The sequence below is a fragment of the Mesoplodon bidens genome (genome assembly GCF_964165515.1).
Source record: "Mesoplodon bidens genome assembly, chromosome: 4".
Classification (NCBI taxonomy): Eukaryota; Metazoa; Chordata; class Mammalia; order Artiodactyla; family Ziphiidae; genus Mesoplodon; species Mesoplodon bidens.
Genome location: NC_138160.1, coordinates 173,582,012 through 173,603,296, shown reverse-complemented (window position 1 = coordinate 173,603,296; position 21,285 = coordinate 173,582,012). Strand labels below are relative to the sequence as shown.

The 21,285-nt window shown below is 50.4% G+C and overlaps 1 protein-coding gene and 1 long non-coding RNA gene across 2 annotated transcripts in view; one reads left to right on the top strand and one right to left on the bottom strand.

The window, feature by feature from the left end:
- Positions 1–21,285, bottom strand: part of LOC308617132 — a 387,539-nt gene that overhangs the window by 30,523 nt on the left and 335,731 nt on the right. The gene's annotated exons all lie outside the window — the stretch shown is intronic.
- Positions 1–21,285, top strand: part of ADAMTS2 (ADAM metallopeptidase with thrombospondin type 1 motif 2) — a 232,722-nt gene that overhangs the window by 129,360 nt on the left and 82,077 nt on the right. The window contains exon 4 of the mRNA XM_081233868.1: positions 9,012–9,214. Coding sequence (XP_081089994.1) covers positions 9,012–9,214 — 203 coding nt within the window. The remainder of the gene's footprint in view (positions 1–9,011; positions 9,215–21,285) is intronic.

Below are 21,285 nucleotides of genomic sequence, written 5' to 3'. Positions count from 1 at the left end.
CCCTCCACAGCTGCTGCAGAGCTGCCACCTTGGGATCACCTTTCACCATCCTCCAGGGGATTCCCTCCTCATATCTCGTGTTGGGTTTCCTTTATCTCTAGTCTTCCACTTTCTTGGTTACCTCTTTTGTTTTGAAGGAGCACATCCTTCAGTACCTTAAAAGGGGTGCTGGACAGATAAAACTTTAGACAACTTACTTGTCTGGAAATATCTTTCATACTTGTTGAGAACTTGTCTGGGTATAGAAGTGTTGAAGGCTTTGCTCTATTGTTTTCCTGCTTCTAATGCTGGTTTGGGGAAGTCTACAGCCATTCTGCTTCCAATCCTTTGTGACCTCTTCTGTAACTGCTTCCCCCGGCCCCCTCTTATTCTCTGTGAAAGTTTGTAGAAACTTCCTTGTGTTCTGAAATTTCATGATTATGTGCCATGGTGCTGGTCTGTTTTCATCTGCTGAGTTGGGTGCTAACTGGGCCCTTTCAGTCTGGGAGCAACTTTTAGCTGTAGGAAATTTTCTTGAATAATTTCATTAATTCATTCTTTTCTGTTTTCTCCTTTTCTTAAAAAAAATTATTTATTTATTTATTTATTTATTTTTGGCTGCATTGGGTCTTCATTGCTGTGTGCAGGCTTTTTCTAGTTGCGGCGAGCAGGGGCTACTCTTAGTTGCGGTGCGTAGACTTCTCATTGCGGTGGCTTCTCTTGTTGCGGAGCACGGGCTCTAGGCACGGGGGCTTCAGTAGTTGTGGCACATGGGCTCTAGACCGCAGGCTCAGTAGTTGTGGAGCATGGGCTTAGTTGCTCCACGGCATGTAGGATCTTCCCGGACCAGGGCTCGAACCCGTGTCCCCTGCATTGGCAGGTGGATTCTTAACAACTGCATCACCAGGGAAGTCCCTCTCCTTTCTTTTTGGAGCTTCTATTATATGGATGATACACCTCTGGTCTGGTCCTCCAATTTTCTTATCTTTTTTCCTGATGGTTCAAGTCTCTTGGTCTTACTGTTTTACTTTCTGGGAGATTTTTCAACTTTGTCTTCCTAATTCTTTCATTAAATTTTTTTATTTCTGCTGAAATGTTTTTAATTTCAAAGAACCCTTTTGATTGTTCTCATTTTGTTCTTGTTTAGTGAATGCAATATTTCCTTCTACCTCTCAGGGGTCACTAATGATAGGTTTCCCCAGCTTCCTAGGTAGTCTCTTTTTCCTCCATTTTCCTCGTTTTGATTCTTGTGCTGTATCTTGGTCTCCATCTATCGAGTCTGGGGCTAATCCCAGAGAGCTGGAGATCCTTGGCTGGCTGCTCCTGTGTAAAGTTGGGCAACAAAAGAGGTGACTGGGAGCTTGATGCAGGTAGTTGGGGGGACCATGACAGTAATATTGCCTTTTGGTCTTTGGTCAGATTCCTTAGAGAAGCCTCCTCCCAACTTCCTGCCTGAGGGGTAGATGACTGCCAACATTCTGGGAGTGGATTGTGGAAGTGGGCTAGTGTCTCAGCATCCATTTCATTTTCCTGTTCTTAGCATGGTACCTGTGCTCTCAACTACACCTGGTGCCTGCAGCCCAGAAACCTTCTTTTCCACCTTTTTGAGAGAGAATGAGCTTCCAGACCAATGCAGTGTTAGTTATTGGGCTGTTACTGGGACACAGGGTGTGGGGAGGGGATTTGGCATTAGCCATCAACTAGTCCTTATTTCAATCCACCCATCATCCCACTTCCAGAGGTACTTGGTGCCTTTGGAGGATTCTGCAGTACAGACTGGAAGAGTTTTGGCCAGCTTCTCAGATACACTATGTCCATCGCCACGTGGCCACCTGCTTTCCAGCTCACAACAGCTCTGTTATTTTCTTCCTCTCCTTCTCCCCCTGTCCGTGTAGGCTTGTGATTAAAAAAAAAAAATCATCCCTTTTCTAAAGTTGTAATGGGGTTCCAGGGAGGAGCAAAATTAGATGTATGTGTTAAATGCACCATTTTTACTCAAGGTCCCGCCTATGCTTGGAGTTGTGTTTAGACACTGTATTCAGTTCCAAAATCTGTCTTTTCATGACACTCGTACCACTGTGATCTAATTAACGTTATTTTGTAGTGTCTTCTGAAAATTTGAAAGGTAAATACCTCCTTGTTATTATTCCTTTTTAATATTTTTTTCTGGCTATTCTCTCATATGTAATCTTCCAGTTGAACTTCGGAATTATTCTGTTGGATTTTAACAGTTTTTTGATGGAGATTATGTTAAATTTATAGATTAATTTGGAGGACAATCAACCTGCAATCCAGGATAGTGTCACTGTGTCTCCAATTACTGAGGTCTTCTTTTGTTTTGGGGGAGAGCTTTGACTATATTGTATTACTCTCTGTGTAGTCTTCATACATTCCTTATTTTTGTTTATACCTAGATATTTTGTGGGGTTTGTTCCTATAGTCCATAAGCCTCTTTTCCCATTCTCTTTCCTAGCCGGTCACTGTTATGTACAAGAAAGTATTGATCTTTGCATACTGATTCTATGTAAGATGAGAATTAACTATTTCTTGTAGGTTTGGTAAAACTCTTCTATAAAACCTTCTGGGCTTTTCTTTGACTGCTTTTTTCCATTTCTTCTAAGGTTTATTCAGGTTTTCTACTTGAGCCAACAGTTAGAGTGTATATTCTCTATTTAGTCTAGGCTTATTAGAACTGTGTTTTTAATTTCTGGTGTTTAGGGTTTGAGGGTCTTCCTTCTTGTTTTCTCTGATTTTGCTCTACGGTAGCTGCTGTGGACATGATTTTTGAGTTTCCTTTTTGTCCTAACGTACAGTCAAATTTGGAACTTGTTCTGCACGTGCTTGAACAGGACACATTTTCTGGTTGTTGGGCTTAAACATTAGGTTGCTTTAGTAATTCAAATCTTCTACAGTAATGCAAATCCTGCCTAATGTTTTATCTAATTCATCTGTCTTTTTCTGGAATAAATGTATTAAAATGCACATAGCACTGTGACTTTGCCTATTTCTCTTTGTATCAGGTTGAAGCTCTGTTAGGTGGAAAAAGTTCATATCTTTTATATCTTCTCAATGAATTGTTCATCAGTTTGTCCCCTTAATGTCTTGGATTATATTTTATCTCATGAATGTAGTTACGCCTGGTTTCTTTTTGTTGGCCATTACATGGCAACTCTCTCTTCACCACGTTTGTCTGAACCCCTCCTGGGTCATTTTGTTGTCGTTACACCTTATATAAGTAACTTACAGCAGGATTTTGTGCCAGCTCCTGCTCCTTTGCCAGCCACCTGACTTTTGCTCCTGCTGCCCACCCCCCTCCGCCACCCCCAGCCTGGGCTTCCTGGCCCTGCTCTACCTGCCTCTCCTTCCAGCCCAGCTCCCAGCTCCCAAGGGCACCCCCCGCTCCCCACTGCTGGCCCTGTGCTCCCTCCCATCGTATCTCTGCACTGGCTCCTACCCTTCACAGCCCTGCGATGATCTGTGAGGCACCGAGGCATACAAGACCCTGGGCCCCTGTCTTCTGAGGGGCCCTCCACTCAAGTGGAGAAGACAGATAATGCCCAAGTAAGTTCACAAATGACATTCAAACTGAAAATTGTGGTATGTTCCATGAAGGAAGACACTGGGGGAAGGGAGAGCCTGTTTTAATTTAGAATGACATAAGGCAAGTTGCCCTAAGGAGGGGCTATCTCAGCTGACACCTGGAGGATGAGAGGGAGGAAGCCCAGTGAGGAATGAGGGGAAGATCATTCCATGGAGAGGGGACAGGGGACAGCAGCCTTTCCCATCACTGAGCGGTGGCGTCTCAAGCCTCCGTGCCCCTCCTCCCCTTGTCGGTGTGCAGCTGGCCCTGAGCGGGGAGTCAGAGGGGGACCAACACATCTGAGTCCACTGCAGGAGGCAGAGGGTCCCTGGCACCAAGGGCTGCGGGTGTCCTTCCCTCTAGACCTTTTGGGGGTGCTTCTGCTGGACCGGATAGTGTTGCAGGAAGGGGGACCCCTTCCAGGGCCCGAGAGTGGGCTCTTGTCTAACACTCAGAAATGAATTGTCCAAGGACACACACGTGCTGACAAAGCAAGAGACTTTATTGGGAAGGAGCAGCCCGGTGGAGAGCAGCAGGCTGAGGGAACCCAGGAGAACTGCTCTGCTATGTGGCTCGCAGTCTCAGGTTTTACGGTGATGGAATTAGCTTCTGGGTTGTCTCTGGCCAATCATTCCGACTCAGGGTCCTTCCTGGTGGCCCACGCATCGCTCAGCCAAGATGGATTCCAGCGAGGAGGAATCTGAGAGGTTGGGAGGACATATGGACTGGCATCTCCTTTTGACCTTTCCCGAATTCTTCCAGCTGGTGGTGGCTTGTTAGTTCTGTGTTCCTTACCAGGACCTCCTGTCGTAAAACATCTCATGCAGGGCTTCCCTGGTGGCACAGTGGTTGAGAGTCCGCCTGCCGATGCAGGGGACACAGGTTCGTGCCCCGGTCCAGGAAGATCCCACATGCCGCGGAGCGGCTGGGCCCGTGAGCCACGGCCGTTGAGCCTGTGCATCCGGAGCCTGTGCTCCGCAACGGGAGAGGCCACAACAGTGAGAGGCCCGCATACCTCAAAACAAACAAACAAACAAAAAAACATCTCATGCAAATGGTTACCTGGCCAGTGTGGGCAGTTTTGGTCAGTGGTTCCCCTAACAATAGGAAGGCTAAATTTGGGCAGGAGCAGCAGCAGCAGCAGAAAGGACATCCTAGGAGAGGCCAGTGCAGCAAAGGCCTGGGCGTGGGATTTGCACAGGGACAGCAAACACCCAGGCACCCTTGAACCTACAGAGCCAGCACTTGCTGCATGATGCTCCCATGGCATTTACAGACTCAGGTCCCTGGGGTTTCTCTTCTCCGGAATAAACATGTTTGTTTCTATCAGTTTCAGTTTTCCCACACCATCCCTTGGTGCTGGTGAAGTACACAGGTCCCTCTGGGGCACATTAACAACTCTGGATGACATGACTTGGGCTGGGTTCCAGCCCCTTCTCTGTGGTGTGACTTGTCTGAGTCACTTAATCTTCCTGGCGTTCCTTGATGCTAAAACGGGGACAGTAATGAGGATAGTGTGGAGCCTCCCGTTTGCTGTGAGGATCAGATGGCTGCTGGACATAGTGGAGGTTTGTTACTGTGAGGGGCTGTGCACATGCCCCACCCTGCCACCAGATGCAGGGGCAGCACGGTCCGGCAGGGGCGTGTGATCCAGAGGCTGTGGCTGCTGTGACCCACGTGCTCCCCTGGCGGGCAGGCACTTCAGGATGCCCCAGATGCAATTCTGCTTCCGCTGTTCCGTCCTCTTTACAGACTGTTATTGACTCTTTGAGGAATTCTGTCCGACCCGCTGTAGAGACTCTAAAACGAGGGACAGCTTTTGGAAGCTTCCTGTTGTGTCATCCTTTGCCTGAGACATGAACTGTCCAGAAAGGTCTCCCCAGCACAGGGAGTGCCAGGAACTAAAATCGCTGCGGTTACCCATTGAGAAGATAGGGTCCTGCCATAGACACCTCTGCTCAGGGAAGCCTCGGCCTGCCGGGGTCCAGTCTTCTACCATCTACCATGGATCAGCCACCCAGGGGGGACCAGCGGCTTCTCCTTGTGGGGAGGCTGTGCGCAGAGGGCGATTGAGTCAGGAGCCAGGGCAGCATCGTCCTCCCACCTCAGCAGGAGATGGGCAGTGCCAACTGCTCGTTAGTGGGCCAGTTACAAGCATGCAAGAGCTCCAGGGGGAGGAGGGGAGGGTGACAGAGAGGTCTGAGGGACCAAGAGGAGCTGAGGCCTTTAGACCAAGGAGGCAGCCCAGTGCAGGTGGACAGACCCTGAAGGCCGGGATTGGTTTCAGGGAATCACTAGGCAGCCAGCTGAGAACCCGAGCAGGACTCAGCCTGAGGGATAGGCCCGCTAGAACCAGAGTGTGGTTGGGATCTCTGCGTGGCCTAGCCTTTAGGATCGGGCCCATTGTAGGGAAACTCAGGAGACATCCAAGAATGACAAGGTGGAATGACAGCCTGGCTGCTGGGTCCCATCAACACTCATGTGGCCCCAGGTCTGGGCGCCTGGCAGACCCTGCTGACCTTGGAGCTGTTCCCTACGTCCTGCCAGGCCTGAGCAGGGCTGGGGCTTCCAGGGACCCAACTGTAGGGTGGGGCTGTCACCTTCGAGGTACCCCGAGCGGCCCTGTCTTCCTCCCTTCATCTGCACTTTACTTTGGATTTGGGCACATCTCTACAGGGGCTGGGCCTTGGGGGGTGTTCTAGAACATAATGTCCAAGTCACCCTCTAAAATTATCATGATCGAGATAATAATGATAACAATAATTATGCTTGTGGTGAAATTAACATTTCTAATGCATTCTTAGAAAACATTGCTGTTTTTAATGGGCTTGTAACATACAATTTATTTAAAAACTGAGCTTGCGGGCTTCCCTGGTGGTGCAGTGGTTGAGAGTCCGCCTGCCGATGCAGGGGACATGGGTTCGTGCCCCGGTCCGGGAGGATCCCACATGCCGCGGAGCGGCTGGGCCCGTGAGCCATGGCCGCTGAGCCTGCGCATCCGGAGCCTCTGCTCCGCAACGGGAGAGGCCACAGCAGTGAGAGGCCCGCGTACCGCAAAAAAAAAAACAAAAAAAAAAACAAACTGAGCTTGCTCAGCAGAAGCAGCTACAAGATGTACCCGAGCCAGCCCTGGCCTGATGGCAGCCCCATTTCCTCCCTCAGAAAATGTCAAGAGGAGTCACTGCACGGTGACTTCTTGGGTTAGGGTTGGGGGCACACTCTGATGCCTTCAGAGGTTAAGTGGGCAGCAAGGGTGGCAGGCCAGGGGGCAGGCCCCTGTGTCCTGTTTCCAGGCATGGCCGTCACTCCACAGCACAGTGTAAACTCCCTTCCCCCTCTACAGTGACTCCATTTCTTAATTTCTCAGACAAGCTGGCTATTCTAGGTTTTAACATGAATCTCCAAATTTTGAAATACTGTCAACCAAATAAGGTATTTAAAAAACACCACATGGCCCTAACAGGCACCCCCATGGTCTGGTTTTGCTCAGGGGCCACCTGTCAGTGACCCCTGGCTTGACAGGGGCAGAGGGTAACATGCAGCCTCTTCCCTGGGAAGAGTTTTTTTTATGGAAATTACCATCTTTCTGCTTCCCAAGGTGGTTCTGAAGGTGAGCTGTCCCTGCTTGTTGAAAATGCAAAGAAATAAATGTGTAAAAATAGAGTAGCAATTCCTCAAACCCACTGTCAGGTTTAAGTAGCTGATGTCTCCCCTGGGAGCAGCAAGGATGGCCCTGAATCATCTCCAGACAGCCCAGCAGAAGGATGAGCTCTGCACTGGCGCTCTCCCTGGAGCAGCCCTGGGCAGTGCCTGCCGTGTGCATGTGTGTGGAGTGTGTGTGTGCCTGTGCATACTGGGGGAACATGGGGGACTACAGGGCTGGGGCGGGGGCACAAGGACCCCAGGAGGTAAGGAATGCCAGCAGACGCTCAGCCCTGGCACTAGCCCATTCCTCTTTTCTGTGCAGCCCTTCCCCCTCTGCTGCTCCTTCACCTCCACTTTTCCTTCCATAACCAGGTTGCAGGTTTGTGCCTGAAACCTAACAGACAGCAGGTGTAAAGAAGAGAGCCTGGCTGGGTGGGGGACTCTCTCAGTCTTCTGGTCTGTAAAATGGAGGCAATAAGGCACATCAAAGAGGCCTGTTGTCAGCACTGGATGAGGAGACATACTCGGAGGGCCTGGCTGCCTCTCTGTGCCTCCAGAGGAGGCCGTGGAAAAGAGCTTAGGGGACAAGTGAGAAGAATTGTTCTGGAAGACTCTTTGGTGATGTCATGATAACCCGAGGTCCTAGGTCCTTCCCAGGGCAAGAGTCTCTGAGACACACCTGTTCCTCCCCCCACGAGGAGTGCCAAGGAGGGGCAGGACCCTGGGGTCAAGGACCTGGCGTGGACACAGAGACCAGTGCAGGGTAGTGAGGGGCTTCCAGAGGCTTTGGCACTGAGACTAATTGGACAGTGTGGTCTGTGGCTGCCAGCAATGCTGAAGGTCAGCCTGGCCAGCTCAGCTGCAATCCTGAGAGGTAGGGGCCAGGTCTCTGGTCCATGGTGGGCTCCAGACCCAGTGGGAAAGTAGAAGGGGATTGAGACAGATGCTGCAGCTCTGCAGATGGTACAATGACATCCTGGGGTCCTGGGCCTGATGCGATCCAGCCCTTGGCCCGCTCAGCTGCAGCCCCTAAGGCCCCATGTCCCAAATGGTCTGCCCCGCTCTGAGCCAGGTGTTTAGCCTGTGGGGGATGGAGTGAGCCCCTGCCCGGCAGACTGTGGGCGAGTTGTCATAAGAGGGGCTCATCCTGATTCCTGCATGATTCAGTCAGGCAACCTTTCATCTCTTTGGCAGTTGGCATCAGGGACAGGCACAGTTCTGGGGTCGGGGGTCACCCACGGCCTGGCCCCAACCCAGGAGTTGCGTGGGCAGGCCTGGCATAGAGATGAGGGACCTAGCTCCAGCCAGGGACTGAGCAGAAAGTTCCAGAAGGGGAGCTGTCTGAAAAGACACTGTGAAACACATACCACCTGGGCTGGGCCTCAGTTTCCCCAGTTATAAATGGGGAGACCAGCCTGGGAGACCAGCTCTTTGGCACTGGGTGGTCCTTTGGGAGTGTGTGAGTGTGTGAATGGGTGAAGAGTCCACCCTGCCCATCCAGCTTCCCACCCTCTCTGTTCATTGCTGGGTGCCGAACCTGGCCTCTGTGATGGCCGAGCTGTGGGTTTGCATGCCGCCGGGTCTGAGCTGACTTGGTCCATCACTGCTGCCCTCTCTGAACCTCAGTTTGCTCTTCTGTGAAATGGGGACAGAAATGCCCTCGGTTAGGGTGCTGTGATGATGACAAGCTGATGGCCAAGCTGGCACCTGGCAGGTGCCGAGTTGCATCTGAGTGGGGTTTTGTCCCGCTGCGGTGTCCCTGGTGAGCCTGGGCTGCTGCTACAGGCTGTGTCCTCTCTCCTTCCAGGGATCTCCCCGGGCAGCCTGGACAGCCTCAGCCGTGCCCTGGGCATCCTGGAGGAGCGAGTCAACAGCTCCAGGCAGAGGGTGCGCAGGCATGCTGCCGACGACGACTACAACATCGAGGTCCTGCTGGGGGTGGACGACTCTGTGGTCCAGTTCCACGGAAAGGAGCATGTGCAGAAGTACCTGCTCACCCTCATGAACATCGTGAGTGGGGGTGGGGTGGCAGGGGCAGGGCACTGGGCGTGGGGCTGGGAGGCGAGGGCAGCAGGTGGGCCAGGGCAGCTGTGCTTGCCACGATTTCCCGGTGGAGCTGGGGGTGAGTGACATGGTCACAGGGAGGCCGTCTGGGTCTCCAGGTGAGACAAGGTGACCCTCCCATCGATTCTGTTGAACCTCAGTTTTCTCCTCTGCAAAGGGTGGGTGGAGGGGGGTGGTTCTGACTTGGCAAGGCGGTTGACATGCTAAGGCAGCTTTCTAGAAACTCGTCATTTGTGTACCAGTTTTCTTAATTTTTCATCATACCCACATGGTATAGGCTGTGTATTTTCCTGTAAATCAATTGACTTTTTTTAAAACTTAAAATTATTTACAAAGGCAACCTCGCTCTATTGTAAAGGTAACCTAGAAGTAAAATGTAAAGTGATGTTATTCAAATCCAGCTAGACAGTCCTACTTTCTACCGGGTCTGCACCACAGCCCACGATGTTCAAATGGGAGATTAGTGTGTCTTAGAGAGGAGGACAGACAGACCGACACCCATCCGAGGTTTCTCCTTGAGGTAGTTAGAGGAAGTGAAGGTGGAAGAGAGCATCCGTTTCTCCCTGTGAGACTGGGCTCCTTAACTGGGTGACTGGGTGCCACCTAAGCCTCCTGTGGCACCACGGGACACCTGCCCTGTCTACCCAATCCTGAGAGATTAAGCTGTTACCCCTCCCCTCATTCCAGCCCCTTCCACCCCAGGAGGTATAGGATCCTGACCTTGTAGAAAATGCAGTTCCTGCCTCTGCCTAGGGTGGTGTGGAGGTCCTGCCCCTCACTGCCTGGTGCCTCAGTTGAGCCCTGCTGGGATAATATTAGGGGTTGGAGGGAGATGCAGTGGGCCTGCAACCAGGACACGCTGTGGGCCGAGCATTGTGGGAGGAGTGGATTTGTGGAAGGAAGCCTGGGCTTGTAGGGGGCTGGAGGTGGTCAGGGAAGCCCAGGGGATAGGGGGCTCTACAGCAGCAGGGCTGCTCCCCAGCCTGTCAGTGAACTGGGTCCTCCAGAGGTCCAGCTGGTGGCGAGCAGTGAGGGGTTGGGACATTTACTCCTGGCCTGGTTCTCAGCTCTACTTCCTGGGTCATGGTGAGCCCCTGGGAATTCAGCTGGTCCTTGGGCAAGACCTCCCAGAGCCCTAGTGAAGAGATAGGTCAGGGCAAGAAGGAGGATATGAATGAGCTGGTCACTGGACCAGGAGTAAACCCCTGCCTGCCGGCCTGTCTTCCTCTCCACCTGCCTTAGGTAAGTCCTTGACCCTCTGGAATGCAGCCATCTCATCTGCAAAGCAGGGCCGAAGTCTGTTTGCTGATGTTATTTTTTTTTGGAGAGTGTTGTCACACTTAATCTCACTTATTTTTGAAAAGTACCTTTAATATAATAGTAGTAATAATAATACCATGATGGCTACAAATATTGAGCTCTTAATATGTGACTCTGTGTGCCAGGCTTGTGCTAGTCACTTATCATGCATTACCTTTGGAACTCTTCACACTAACTCTATAAAATTGGTAGATATAAAATCTTGTCTGCCTTCAAAATATATGTCTTTCCCCAAGTATTATACTGCCCTCCAACCCAGTGGACAAAAGGACTGGTTTTGGAATTCGAGAGTCCTGAATCCTGGTAAAGGAAAACTACTTGTTTCTTCACACCGGAATTAGCCTACACCCCACAGAGTAAGAGCTCCGTCTCATAAGATGGGCCCCACTTCAAATGCCGAGCTCAACCCCCAGGTTGTCAGCTGTGCTTCTTACCAACCAGCTCCTCAGGTTCAATCATTTGCTAGAACAGTTCACAGAACTCAGGAAACCACTTTACTTACTATCGTCGGTTTATTAGAAAGCACACAACTGAGGAACAGCCAAATGGAAGACTGCACAGGGCAAGGCATGGGGAAGGTGCGTGGAGCTTCCGTGGCCTCTCTGGATGCACCACCATCCCAGAACTCGATGTGTTCACCAAGCTGGAAGCTCTCTGGACTTCATTGTTCAGGGTTTTTATGGAGGTTTTATCTTGCAGGCATGATTGGGGAAATCCCTGGCCGTGGGTGATTGAACTCAATCTCCAGCTTTTCTCTCCTCCCTGAAAGTTGGGGGTGGGGCTGAAAGTTCCAACTCTCTCATCACACAGTTGGTTCCTCTGGCTACCAGCCCCCATCCTGAACTATCTAGGGGCCCACCAAGAATCGCTTCATTAACATAAACTCAGGTAAGGTTGAAAGGGGCACATTATGAATAACAAAAGATGCTCCTCTCACCCCCATCATTAAGGAAATGACAAGTGTTTTAGGAGGTCTGTGCCAGGAATGAGGGGCCGAGACCAGATATATATATTTCTTATTATTTTGCACCTGGGTTACCCCTGCCCCCACCACTACCAGGTATGTCACTGAGAATGGGCTTCAGTCTTCTAAGCCTCAGTTTTCTCATCTTTAAAATGGGCAATAATTTTCACCTTGAGTTGTCGGTGAGGATTAAATGAGATGATGAAGGTGAACGTGTTTTACAGTCTCTAAATAAATGTGGTTTTGCTATCGTGACGATGACAATATTTAGTTTAGCGACAGCAGGTTTAGAATTATTCTTGACAAGTACGGCAAGGACTCTGAGTGTTTTCCTGAGGCTGGTGGATCAAATCCGCCTTTTCCCTGGTGTGGAGGGTCCCTCTGTCACGCACACCTTATGCCCATGAGCTGGTAGGAGGAAGTCTAGAGCTTTGTCTTGGTTTTGCCAGTTAACTTCAATTTATTCATTTACATCCCCGTGACCCAACTGTACCTCAATTTTGGATAAGGGTGTGGTTTGGTTAGTTTCTTGAACAGCATGAGAAATATAAAAATTCTTAAATTGAAACAAATTTGATCATAACAGAAAGGGATTTTAGGAGATGAATCGGAGGAGCTGAGAAAGAGTACTTGGGCCATGTCTTTTTTCCCCTGCTGCATCCTGCAAATGGTGCTTGTTCCAGGCACAGCGGCTGGTCCTGCAGAGGCAGAGGACCTGGTGGACACTCCTGGGCTCAGGGAGACACGACAGTGGGGGGGTATCTGTACCTCCAACCTGAGCTCCCACCATAAGAGTGCAGTGTGGTTAAGGGAGATGAGGCCCCCTGCTTGGATCCTGTGTTGCCTTGACAATACCCTCTAAGGCTCAGTGTCTTCATCCAGGGTACGTGCATGCCCTGGGAAGAGTCCCTGGGGATGATCTAAGGCACGTGAGCCCTTTGGTGGTCTTGGGGAGGACGGGGATTGAGAAGGCAGGAATATTTGAGAAAAGATGAGCTTCTTTAGCAGTGCTGTCCAATAGAACTTTCTGCATTGCTAGAAATGCTCTAATTCTGCGTGTCCAATACAATAGCCACTAGCCACCCTGACCCTTGAGTGCTTGAAATGTGGCGTGTAATTGAAGAACTGAAATTTTAATTTAATCACGTTCCAATAGAATTTTTGTTTTAATTTTTTAAAAATTTTAATTATGAAAAAAATATAAAATTTACCATCTTCACTGTTTACAAGGGAGCAGTTCAGTGACATTAAGTATACTCACATTATTATGCAACCATCACCACCACCCATCTCCAGAACTCTCTTCATCTTACAAAACTGACACTCTGTACCCGTTAAAAAATAACTCCCATTGCCCCCTCTCCCCAGCCCTTGGGAAGCACCATTCTGCTTTCTGCCTGCTGTGCCCTTCCTCTGAACTTGACCAGCACATGGCGCTAAATGGCAGTGTGGGTGGCCCTGGCTGTGGGGGCCTTTAGACCCGGTAGGTGCTGGCGCACCTGAAGCTGCAGCCAGAGCCCCATGTGACCCTACAAGGCCTGGCCAGGGTAGGGCTCCCTCTTCTTGTAAGCGCACAGCTGGTCTTGGGGCTTCCCAGCATTTGAAGCCAAAGCAGCAACATGCAGGACAGATGTGGCGGCAGCCGGCCCAGACTGTGCTCCAAGTGAGGCATTTGGTCAGCAGTGAGGACAGCCAGGACCAGGATGGAAGTATTTCCAGCTCCTAAGGCTGGGGGCCAGCCCTGGGTGGACAGTCTGTCCCCTGAGGGAGGTCACAGAGGCCCTGGGAGGAGGGTCTGGTGGGGGTCCCGATGGCAAAAGACCTGGGGAATGTGGGCTCCAAGGAGCAGCAGAGGCCAAGGTGTCGGGCCAGGTGTCGGCGTGGCTCAGCCCTGGCAGCTCTAAGCCAGCTTGGTCTCCCTCAGCATTCAGTTATTCTGCTTGCAGGACTCCCTTTGGGGTCTCTTTGTGGCAGACCCTGGGCTGGGACGTGGGTCCTGGTGTGACACCGACATTTCAGGTTCATCAAATATCCACATGCTCCCCTACCTTCCATTTCTCAGCCTCCCTTGCACCTCGTTTTTGGGGCTGTGTGGCTAGTTCTAGCTAACGGCCTGTGTGGAAGGAAATGACGTAGGTCGCCTCTTGGCCAAGGCAGTTGAGAGCCAGTGTATCCACTCCCTCTCTCTCTGTCCTGCCACAGTGACCTTGGAAGTCACATGTCCCAGTAGCTGCAGCCACAAAATGGGGCAGGGCCGCCCACCCTGCATACGCCTGTGATGTGTGCAAGGAAACACACACCAGCCTTTACTGTATTAAGCCACTGAAATGTGGTAGATTCGCTGTTAACTGCAACACAGCCCATCCTGCTCTAATACACACAGCTCCTGTCCATACAGTACGGTCAGCAAATGTTTACTGGGCATCAACTCTATGTCAGCCATGAAGTAGGGCCAATGTGGGGAACAAGGGGCCCAAGTAAGAGGGGAAGTTGGAGGCAAGGAAGGCCAGTCAATGGAGGGACTTGGATGTGACTCTAAGGGCAGTAGGAAATTGCTAGAGGTGCTACTTCCTTCCAACATTAATGGGCAAGACATTTAATGCACTTTTTTCATAGGAAAATGGGAATTAATCCATCCCTCTTTCCACCTCAGACTCTCGAGGGTCAGAAGGGTTGGAAATATTTGCTGAGCATTTCGAGAGAGCCACCTGGATGTAGAAAGGGTCTCATGGCGTCCAGAACCCTCCCACAAATCCATTCAAGCACCTCTTTTGAGGTCCAGTTTCCTTCTTTTCTTCCTCAAATCTAGAAAAGTAACATTCTTTGTTTATTAAAATATGCTATATTTAACATGTACCATATACTATTTATTTTTTTTTTTTATTTTTTTTTAAGTTTATTTATTTATTTTTTTAATTAGTTTCTGCTTTATAACAAAGTGAATCAGTCATACATATACATCTGTTCCCACATCCCTTCCCTCATGCATCTCCCTCCCTCCCACCCTCCCCATCCCACCCCTCCAGGCGGTCACAAAGCACCGAGCTGATCTCCCTGTGCTCTGCGGCTGCTTCCCACTATCTATCTACCTTACGTTTGGTAGTGTATACACGTCCATGCCTCTCTTTCGCCTTGTCACAGCCCACCCTTCCCCCTCCCCATATCCTCAAGTCCATTCTCAAGTAGGTCTGCGTCTTCATTCCCGTTTTGCCCCTAGGTTCTTCATGACATTTTTTTTTTAAATTCCGTATATATGTGTTAGCATACGGTATTTGTCTTTCTCTTTCTGACTAACTTCACTCTGTATGACAGACTCTAGGTCTATCCACCTCATTACAAATAGCTCAGTTTCGTTTCTTTTTATGGCTGAGTAATATTCCATTGTATATATGTGCCACATCTTCTTTATCCATTCATCCGATGATGGACACTTAGGTTGTTTCCAGCTCCGGGCTATTGTGAATAGAGCTGCAATGCCATATACTATTTATGATGGAAAACTAGAATATATTCATATAGGTTTGTGGATGTTTTCTCCTATCAATTATTGCCTAGTACTTCATTTTAATGATGGCATAACATTGCACCACGTGACTGTAGCATACTTTTTAGGTAATTGATTATTTATATGACTCATGTAACAAAATTTATTTCCCTTTTAGATGTTAGTTTGGCCACTAATAGTAATGAATATCATTATAGCTGAAACTATTACTCATCCTTTACTATTTCCTTAAACTAAGTTCCTAAAAGTACAATTCTTGGTCCACATTTATGTGCAGTTTAAAGCTTTCTTTGTCAGGAAGCTTTCTGTTCATTTTTACCTATTCATGTTCCATTGAGTAAATGCCCATCTCCTCACCTCTTCACACCGCCAAATCCTTTTTAGCTTTGGCAGTTGGATAGCTACAACAGGGATATACTTTTGTTGTAAGTTGTAGGTATTTGATGGTAAGGAGGTCCCATTTAAAAATATATATATATTTTAAAACAGTGATCATCTTATATTTTTATGGTTGACCTATTCATGTTCTTTATTCCCCTGGGACTTTAGCTTCTTTTGTGTTAATCTGAAGAACTGTTATATTAAAATAGGTTAATTTTTTGTCTGATGTTTGTGTGGGAAATGTTTTCCCCAGTTTTGTTGTTTGCCTTTTGTTTTATTTTGTTTGGGGTTGGTTTGTTGATGGCTTACATTTTTGTGTGTAGTCATGTCCTGAAACCTTTTTCTCCCTGGTTTTTCCCTTGGGGGCTGTCTTTGGCATTTCATGCCCTCTCCAGAAGTTAATCTTCTGGAGTTTCTTTCTGGTTGCCCCCAACAGTGACTCCCATGGCCTGTTGTCAGCAGCATCATTTTCCAAACCCCAGCCCTCACTGACCACCTGACCATTCTTGCTGTGCATTCAGCTGCGGCAACCCCACACCCAGAATGTCTCCTGGGTACAAAACTCCCGGGGCCAAGTGCAAATTGAAAATGTGGTTCTCTTATTCAAAGAGCAGGAAGAAGTGTCATAAAAGGTACCTATACAAAGCCTTTTCCTTTCGTATACAGTCTTTCAACTTGTCAAGATTTTAAAATTTTCTATTTATTATTGCTCTAAGCGAAGAAAAATTAGGATTTTTAATTATAATCATGCATTTTACCATTCATCTTTATATTGTACAAGGCCTGTTTTAAATGCAGATATTAGAACATTTAACCAGCATGGGGAAATCACCAAAATTAAACAGATTTGTACTTTATGGCTTGTGCCCGAAGGGTGCCACAGGCTGACCGGAAGTTCAGACAAAGCACCAACCAGACTTAAGAAGGTTGGGAGGAGGAAGACAGGCCGCCCCCAGGATTGGAACCATGAGGGAGCACTCCCTGAGGGCTCCCGGTCCTGGCCAGCGATGCAGGTTGTGCCCCCGGGGCCTGACAGCTGCCTGTCCTGTCTCCCGACAGCTGCCACTGAAAGAACACAGGGCATCTCCCCTTCCCACAGGCCGACCGCCCCAACCCAGGTCGTGCCCTGCCCCAAGATGCCCCAGGGCACATGTGTCCACCTGACCCTCCCTGCACCTGCATGCAGGCCCCTGCAGTGGTCACTGAGTGGGAAGTAGGAAGCCAGGAGCCTGTCCTGTGGAAGAGGGACCACGTGTGAGCCAAGGCTTCCCTGTCCCAGCGGATTTCACTCGCAAAACACAAATTCAAAGGTAAAATGATGAATTTCAAGATGGTAGCCCCAGAGTGTTAAGCCCAAGTGCAGAGCCCTCCTGGGCGTGGGCCCTGGTCACTCGCCCCTGAACCCAGGACCCTGAGCCTGTGCTTCCTGCCTCAGGCCCCATTCTTATGGCCCATCCCCATCCTCTACTCGTCTGGAGGCTCAGCTCAAATCTACCACCGCTCTCGGCTCCCTGCCCAGATGAAGAAAGCTGGTGCCTTCTGAGCACTGAGGCCAGGCTGGGGGCTGAGGCCTCATCCCTTGGGGCCGTCTGCACTGATTTTTACCTCTCGTACACCATAGCCTTGAGCTTGCTGGAAAACCCAGGATGAAGCCCTGTGTCCTGGGCCCAGGGTCCTTTAACTGGGCCAGAGAGGCTGGGACCCCTTGGGGAAGGCTGCCAGAGAGCCTCATCCACATGTTTGAGGGAGGAGGGGTCTCGATCCCACCACCAGTAGGCTGTGAGGATGGAGTGGGGAGCACTGGCAGATGTGCGGCCCCTCCAACCATGCTGGCTCCTCCAGGGCCCCTGTCCCACACTGCTGCTGGGTCCCGCCTTGGTCCCCTACTTAGGTATGCCTTTTCGGCGCTGGCCTCCCCCTGCCGCCATCCCGTTCCTCCTCCTCCTGAGTCTTCAACTCTGGCTCATCTTCTGACCTTCACCAGGCTCAGCCCTGAGGACAAGGAACTCCCCTGTGCCTGGGCCCCCCTCTGCACTGGGAACTGCGGTCCTGTTGACCCCTCTTCCTTGGAAACGGGCTTCCTGCCTTGCCTGGAGCTCCCAGGCTGGGAGGCAGTCAACACTCCTGAAGGTGCCTGCTGCTGACTCTGGTGCCAGCCCTTGAGCTAGTCTGTGCTTTCAAACTCAGTACTGTGGCAGTGCGAGCCTGGCACACCAAGGAGCCATGCGGTGACGCAGCCCTCATGTTCGCGGTAACCTCCAGTTACCTTGTCAGGCATGGACAGTGGGTCTTCTCTGGGCTCAGGTGAGTGGGAGGCCAGGGAGGAATGCCTTCGGGGAAGACTCGAGAGCCATTATTAAAGTAATATGTTTACAAATGCACTTTTAAAAGTAAAACCTATTCATGCCAAGACTTCAAGAAATATAAAACTTAGGCACAAGACTAGTGCTTCCTATATGGCTTATAGCATTTAACTAAAGCATTAATTTCAGTCCTACTCTTCCCTGAGCAACCAAAGGCCTTGGTGGTTGCTCGGGCTCTCAGGATCCATAGAGAACCAGCACTGCTGCCTGACTGAGCTGCTGGTCTGCCTGCACCCCTTCTAGATGTGAGGCAAGCCAGTGTGTTGGGTGATGACCTGCCCCAGAAGACGGCTCTTTGCTCCTGGGAGCACGTCCTCTCAGGAGGCCTGCCAGAGGCTGCTGAGGCCACGGTACAGATGTGAGGTGTCTCCCCCTAAAGTGCCACTTTTTCCGAACGGCAAGCATTTTAAAACATCAATTTTATATGAAAGTAAACTGGGACATATTACTGAGTTAAAGCAAAATTCGCCTGAATTTTTCAAGATAAACTGGAACATCTAAAGCAGGGTTGCCAAAACTATAGCCCAAATCCGGCCCATCATCTGTTTTTGAAAATAAAGTTTTATTGGGACGTGGCTGTGCCATTCATTATGAATTGTCTATGGCTGCTTTTGTACTACAATGGTGGAGCTGAGTAGTTGGGACAGAGACCATACGGCCCACAAAGCCACTCTCTGGCTCTCAAGAAGTATTCGCTCTCAAAGTATAAAGAAATCTTCTACTTGCTTAGGGCCCACCTTGAGCTGTGGCCCCAGCACTTTACAGTTGCATTTGCCTCCCACTGTTGTCCGTGCACACGGGCATACGTGTTAGGGAAGCATTGGGCGTAGAATGAGGACCAGCTTTGGAGTCAGAAGCAGTTGCATCCTAATCCTGGCTTTTACCTACCTGGCAAGGTTCCTGCCTTGCCCTGAACTTGGTTTCTTCATCTTTACACCTCCCACACACTCCGATCCGTAAAGACGGGCACACTCACGGACAAGAGGTACCCCCCGGACACAAGCTCCCTCTCTCCCTCTTCAGGCCTCTGAGCCCCTGCAGCTAGAGCAACCCTTTCTTGCTGGCCATTGCAGGAACCTCACACTTGAGCTGAGCTCCACCCTCTGCCTGCTCAGACCCCAGCCCACCCCCACCCCAGCTTTGCCAGCTGAATGGGTCTGTGAGGTCACTTTGGGGATTCTTTTTAAAGCAACTGAGTGAGCATTTTAAAACTACATAGTAGGAGGAGCAAGATTTCTGGGCCAGCAGAGCTGCTCCTCCCACCTGGGCTAATTGCTCATATTCTGGAAGAATTCCTGCCTGCCCACCCCCACCCCAAGCATCTCTTCTGTCAGGGACAGTCACACTCCTTAGGCTCATGGAGAACATGGGATCCAAAGGGGTTTCTGAGCTTTCAGAGCCGAGGCCATACCCTTTGACCCTTCCTAGTGTGGGATCAGTCCTCTGTACAGTATGTTCTTAAACATTTTTTGTTGAATGATTTCTGTCTGTGCCAGGATTCAGATATTTTCCCTCTTTTCTTTTCTAATTTAATCCAGAAATTGGCCTGGGCTCACCAAAGCCTTGCCAGGATTTGCAAACAATCAGAGGCACATGGGCTCCAGTTCTCATCAACTTCCAGGAATGCTGGGGACACGTGGTGATGGTGGGGAAGGCAGCGACAGGACAGGAATGTTTTCTGCTGTCTTGGGGGTGATCTCGTGAACTGGCCACAGAGCTGCAAACCGGCCAGGGGGAAAGCATAGACCCAAGTCCCATTCACGTGTCTCTGGCTCTGGTTCTTGGGGAAGAGAAAAACATCTCTGAAACTGGACACTAAAACTTGGTTCCCTTAAGCTGAAGGGAAGCAAGCAGCGCTCCCGGGGCAAAGGGACACATGTGGGTTTGGGCCTGGCCGTAGCAAAGGATGTGAGGATGGGGAGAAGAAGTTCCCACTGTCACACGGCAGCTCCCCAGGCCCCAGGGTCTGCTGGTGCTGTGGCCACAGCCGGACGTTCCTGGCACTGTTCCTGTTCCTCATGCTTGTCCCGCTGGCCTGAGAGCATGGCCCTGTGTGCCACCAGGAAGTATGACTATCAGGGCCAGCAGTGTATGAGGCTGATACAGTACTTAGAAGAAGGCAGCGCTCTCAGATGCTGACAGGAGCCAGGCAGGAGGCCTAATCAGGGTGTCCAGGCTGTGGACAATAGGGAGTGGTGGGGACTGGGGCGACAGGAGAGGCGGCACCTCTGGAGATCCCCTCCTGGGTTCCATTCACTTGTCATTTAGGAATAAACAGACACACTCTTGTGAGTGCCCCAGCCCACCCCGCCGAGAAGCTGGAAATCCAACTTTTACAGGAAATCTAATTACTTTTCAACATTGGCAACAAATTGAAATTAAGACCTTACACTGCACTAGTGAATCAGAACGTGACTGGCCGGTCAGCGGGTGGATTGTTCCTTCAGGCCTAGAAGAAAGGAAGCGACTGCCTGCCCTGCCCTGCTGTATGCCGTGATGGGGGATAATTAGTGCCACCTCCTAGGGCTGTTTTGAGCATGGCTTGAGTTAAACACCAGAAAAGTGCTCAGTGGCTCTCTGGGCACATGGAGAGCATGCCTCAAGTGTGAGCTGTCCCCGGTCATGTATTTGCTCCTTGGGCGCTCTCAGAACCCTGGTCTAAATGGGCCCCACTCTGGGCACTGGGGTGCAGAAGCAGGCACTCATGTCCCTATGCTCAGAGAGATTGGAACACGGGAGGGGTGGGGAGCAGGGCAAGGAATCCGTAATTTCCTCCTGGTTAATATGCCTGCTGATCATGCAAGTACCACAGGGTCACAGGGAAGGGTGCCTCAGATGAGGGCCCCTTGCACTGCCCCTAATGCAGAGGCAGAGTTGACCGGGAGGGGAGCATGGTGTAAAGGCTCAGCGGCATCTCCACATCACAGTGCAAGGTTGGGCCCGACTGGAGTGTAGGGTGCTTGGGGAGAGCAGGAATGAGGTTGGCAAAGCCTTCTGTGCCAGGCTAAGGGGCTCGCGATCCACCAACATACTGTCAGGGGAGTCATGAGTTTGCTTTGGGGTCTGAAGAGACAGAAACATCTCTCTTAGGGAGTTTGGGGTTCATGCCTTTTACTATTGGAAATGCCTCTCCCTATGGCCTAAGAGGCTGAGTTTTCACACATGCTGGCCCCAGGCAAGGAGGCACTTATATGATGGCTCTACGTTGCCCCAGTGGCCCTGTGAGGTTCCCTTTTCTAGGGAAGGTCACTGAGGCTCAGAGAGGCTGGGTGGCACAGGTAGGGTGTGGAAGGTGAGATTCCCATACCTGTGTGGCCTGGGTGCCAGTCCTCTCCCCGCTGCCCACAGCCCGGACTGTCTTTTCCATCTATGACTCTTCTAGCTTTTCCCCTTGGCTTCTTCATCCGTTGTGTCTTCCTGTTCTCTCTAGGGTTTGCTCACCTACCCACCCACTCATTCACTTAGTGCACGTCTCTAGAACACC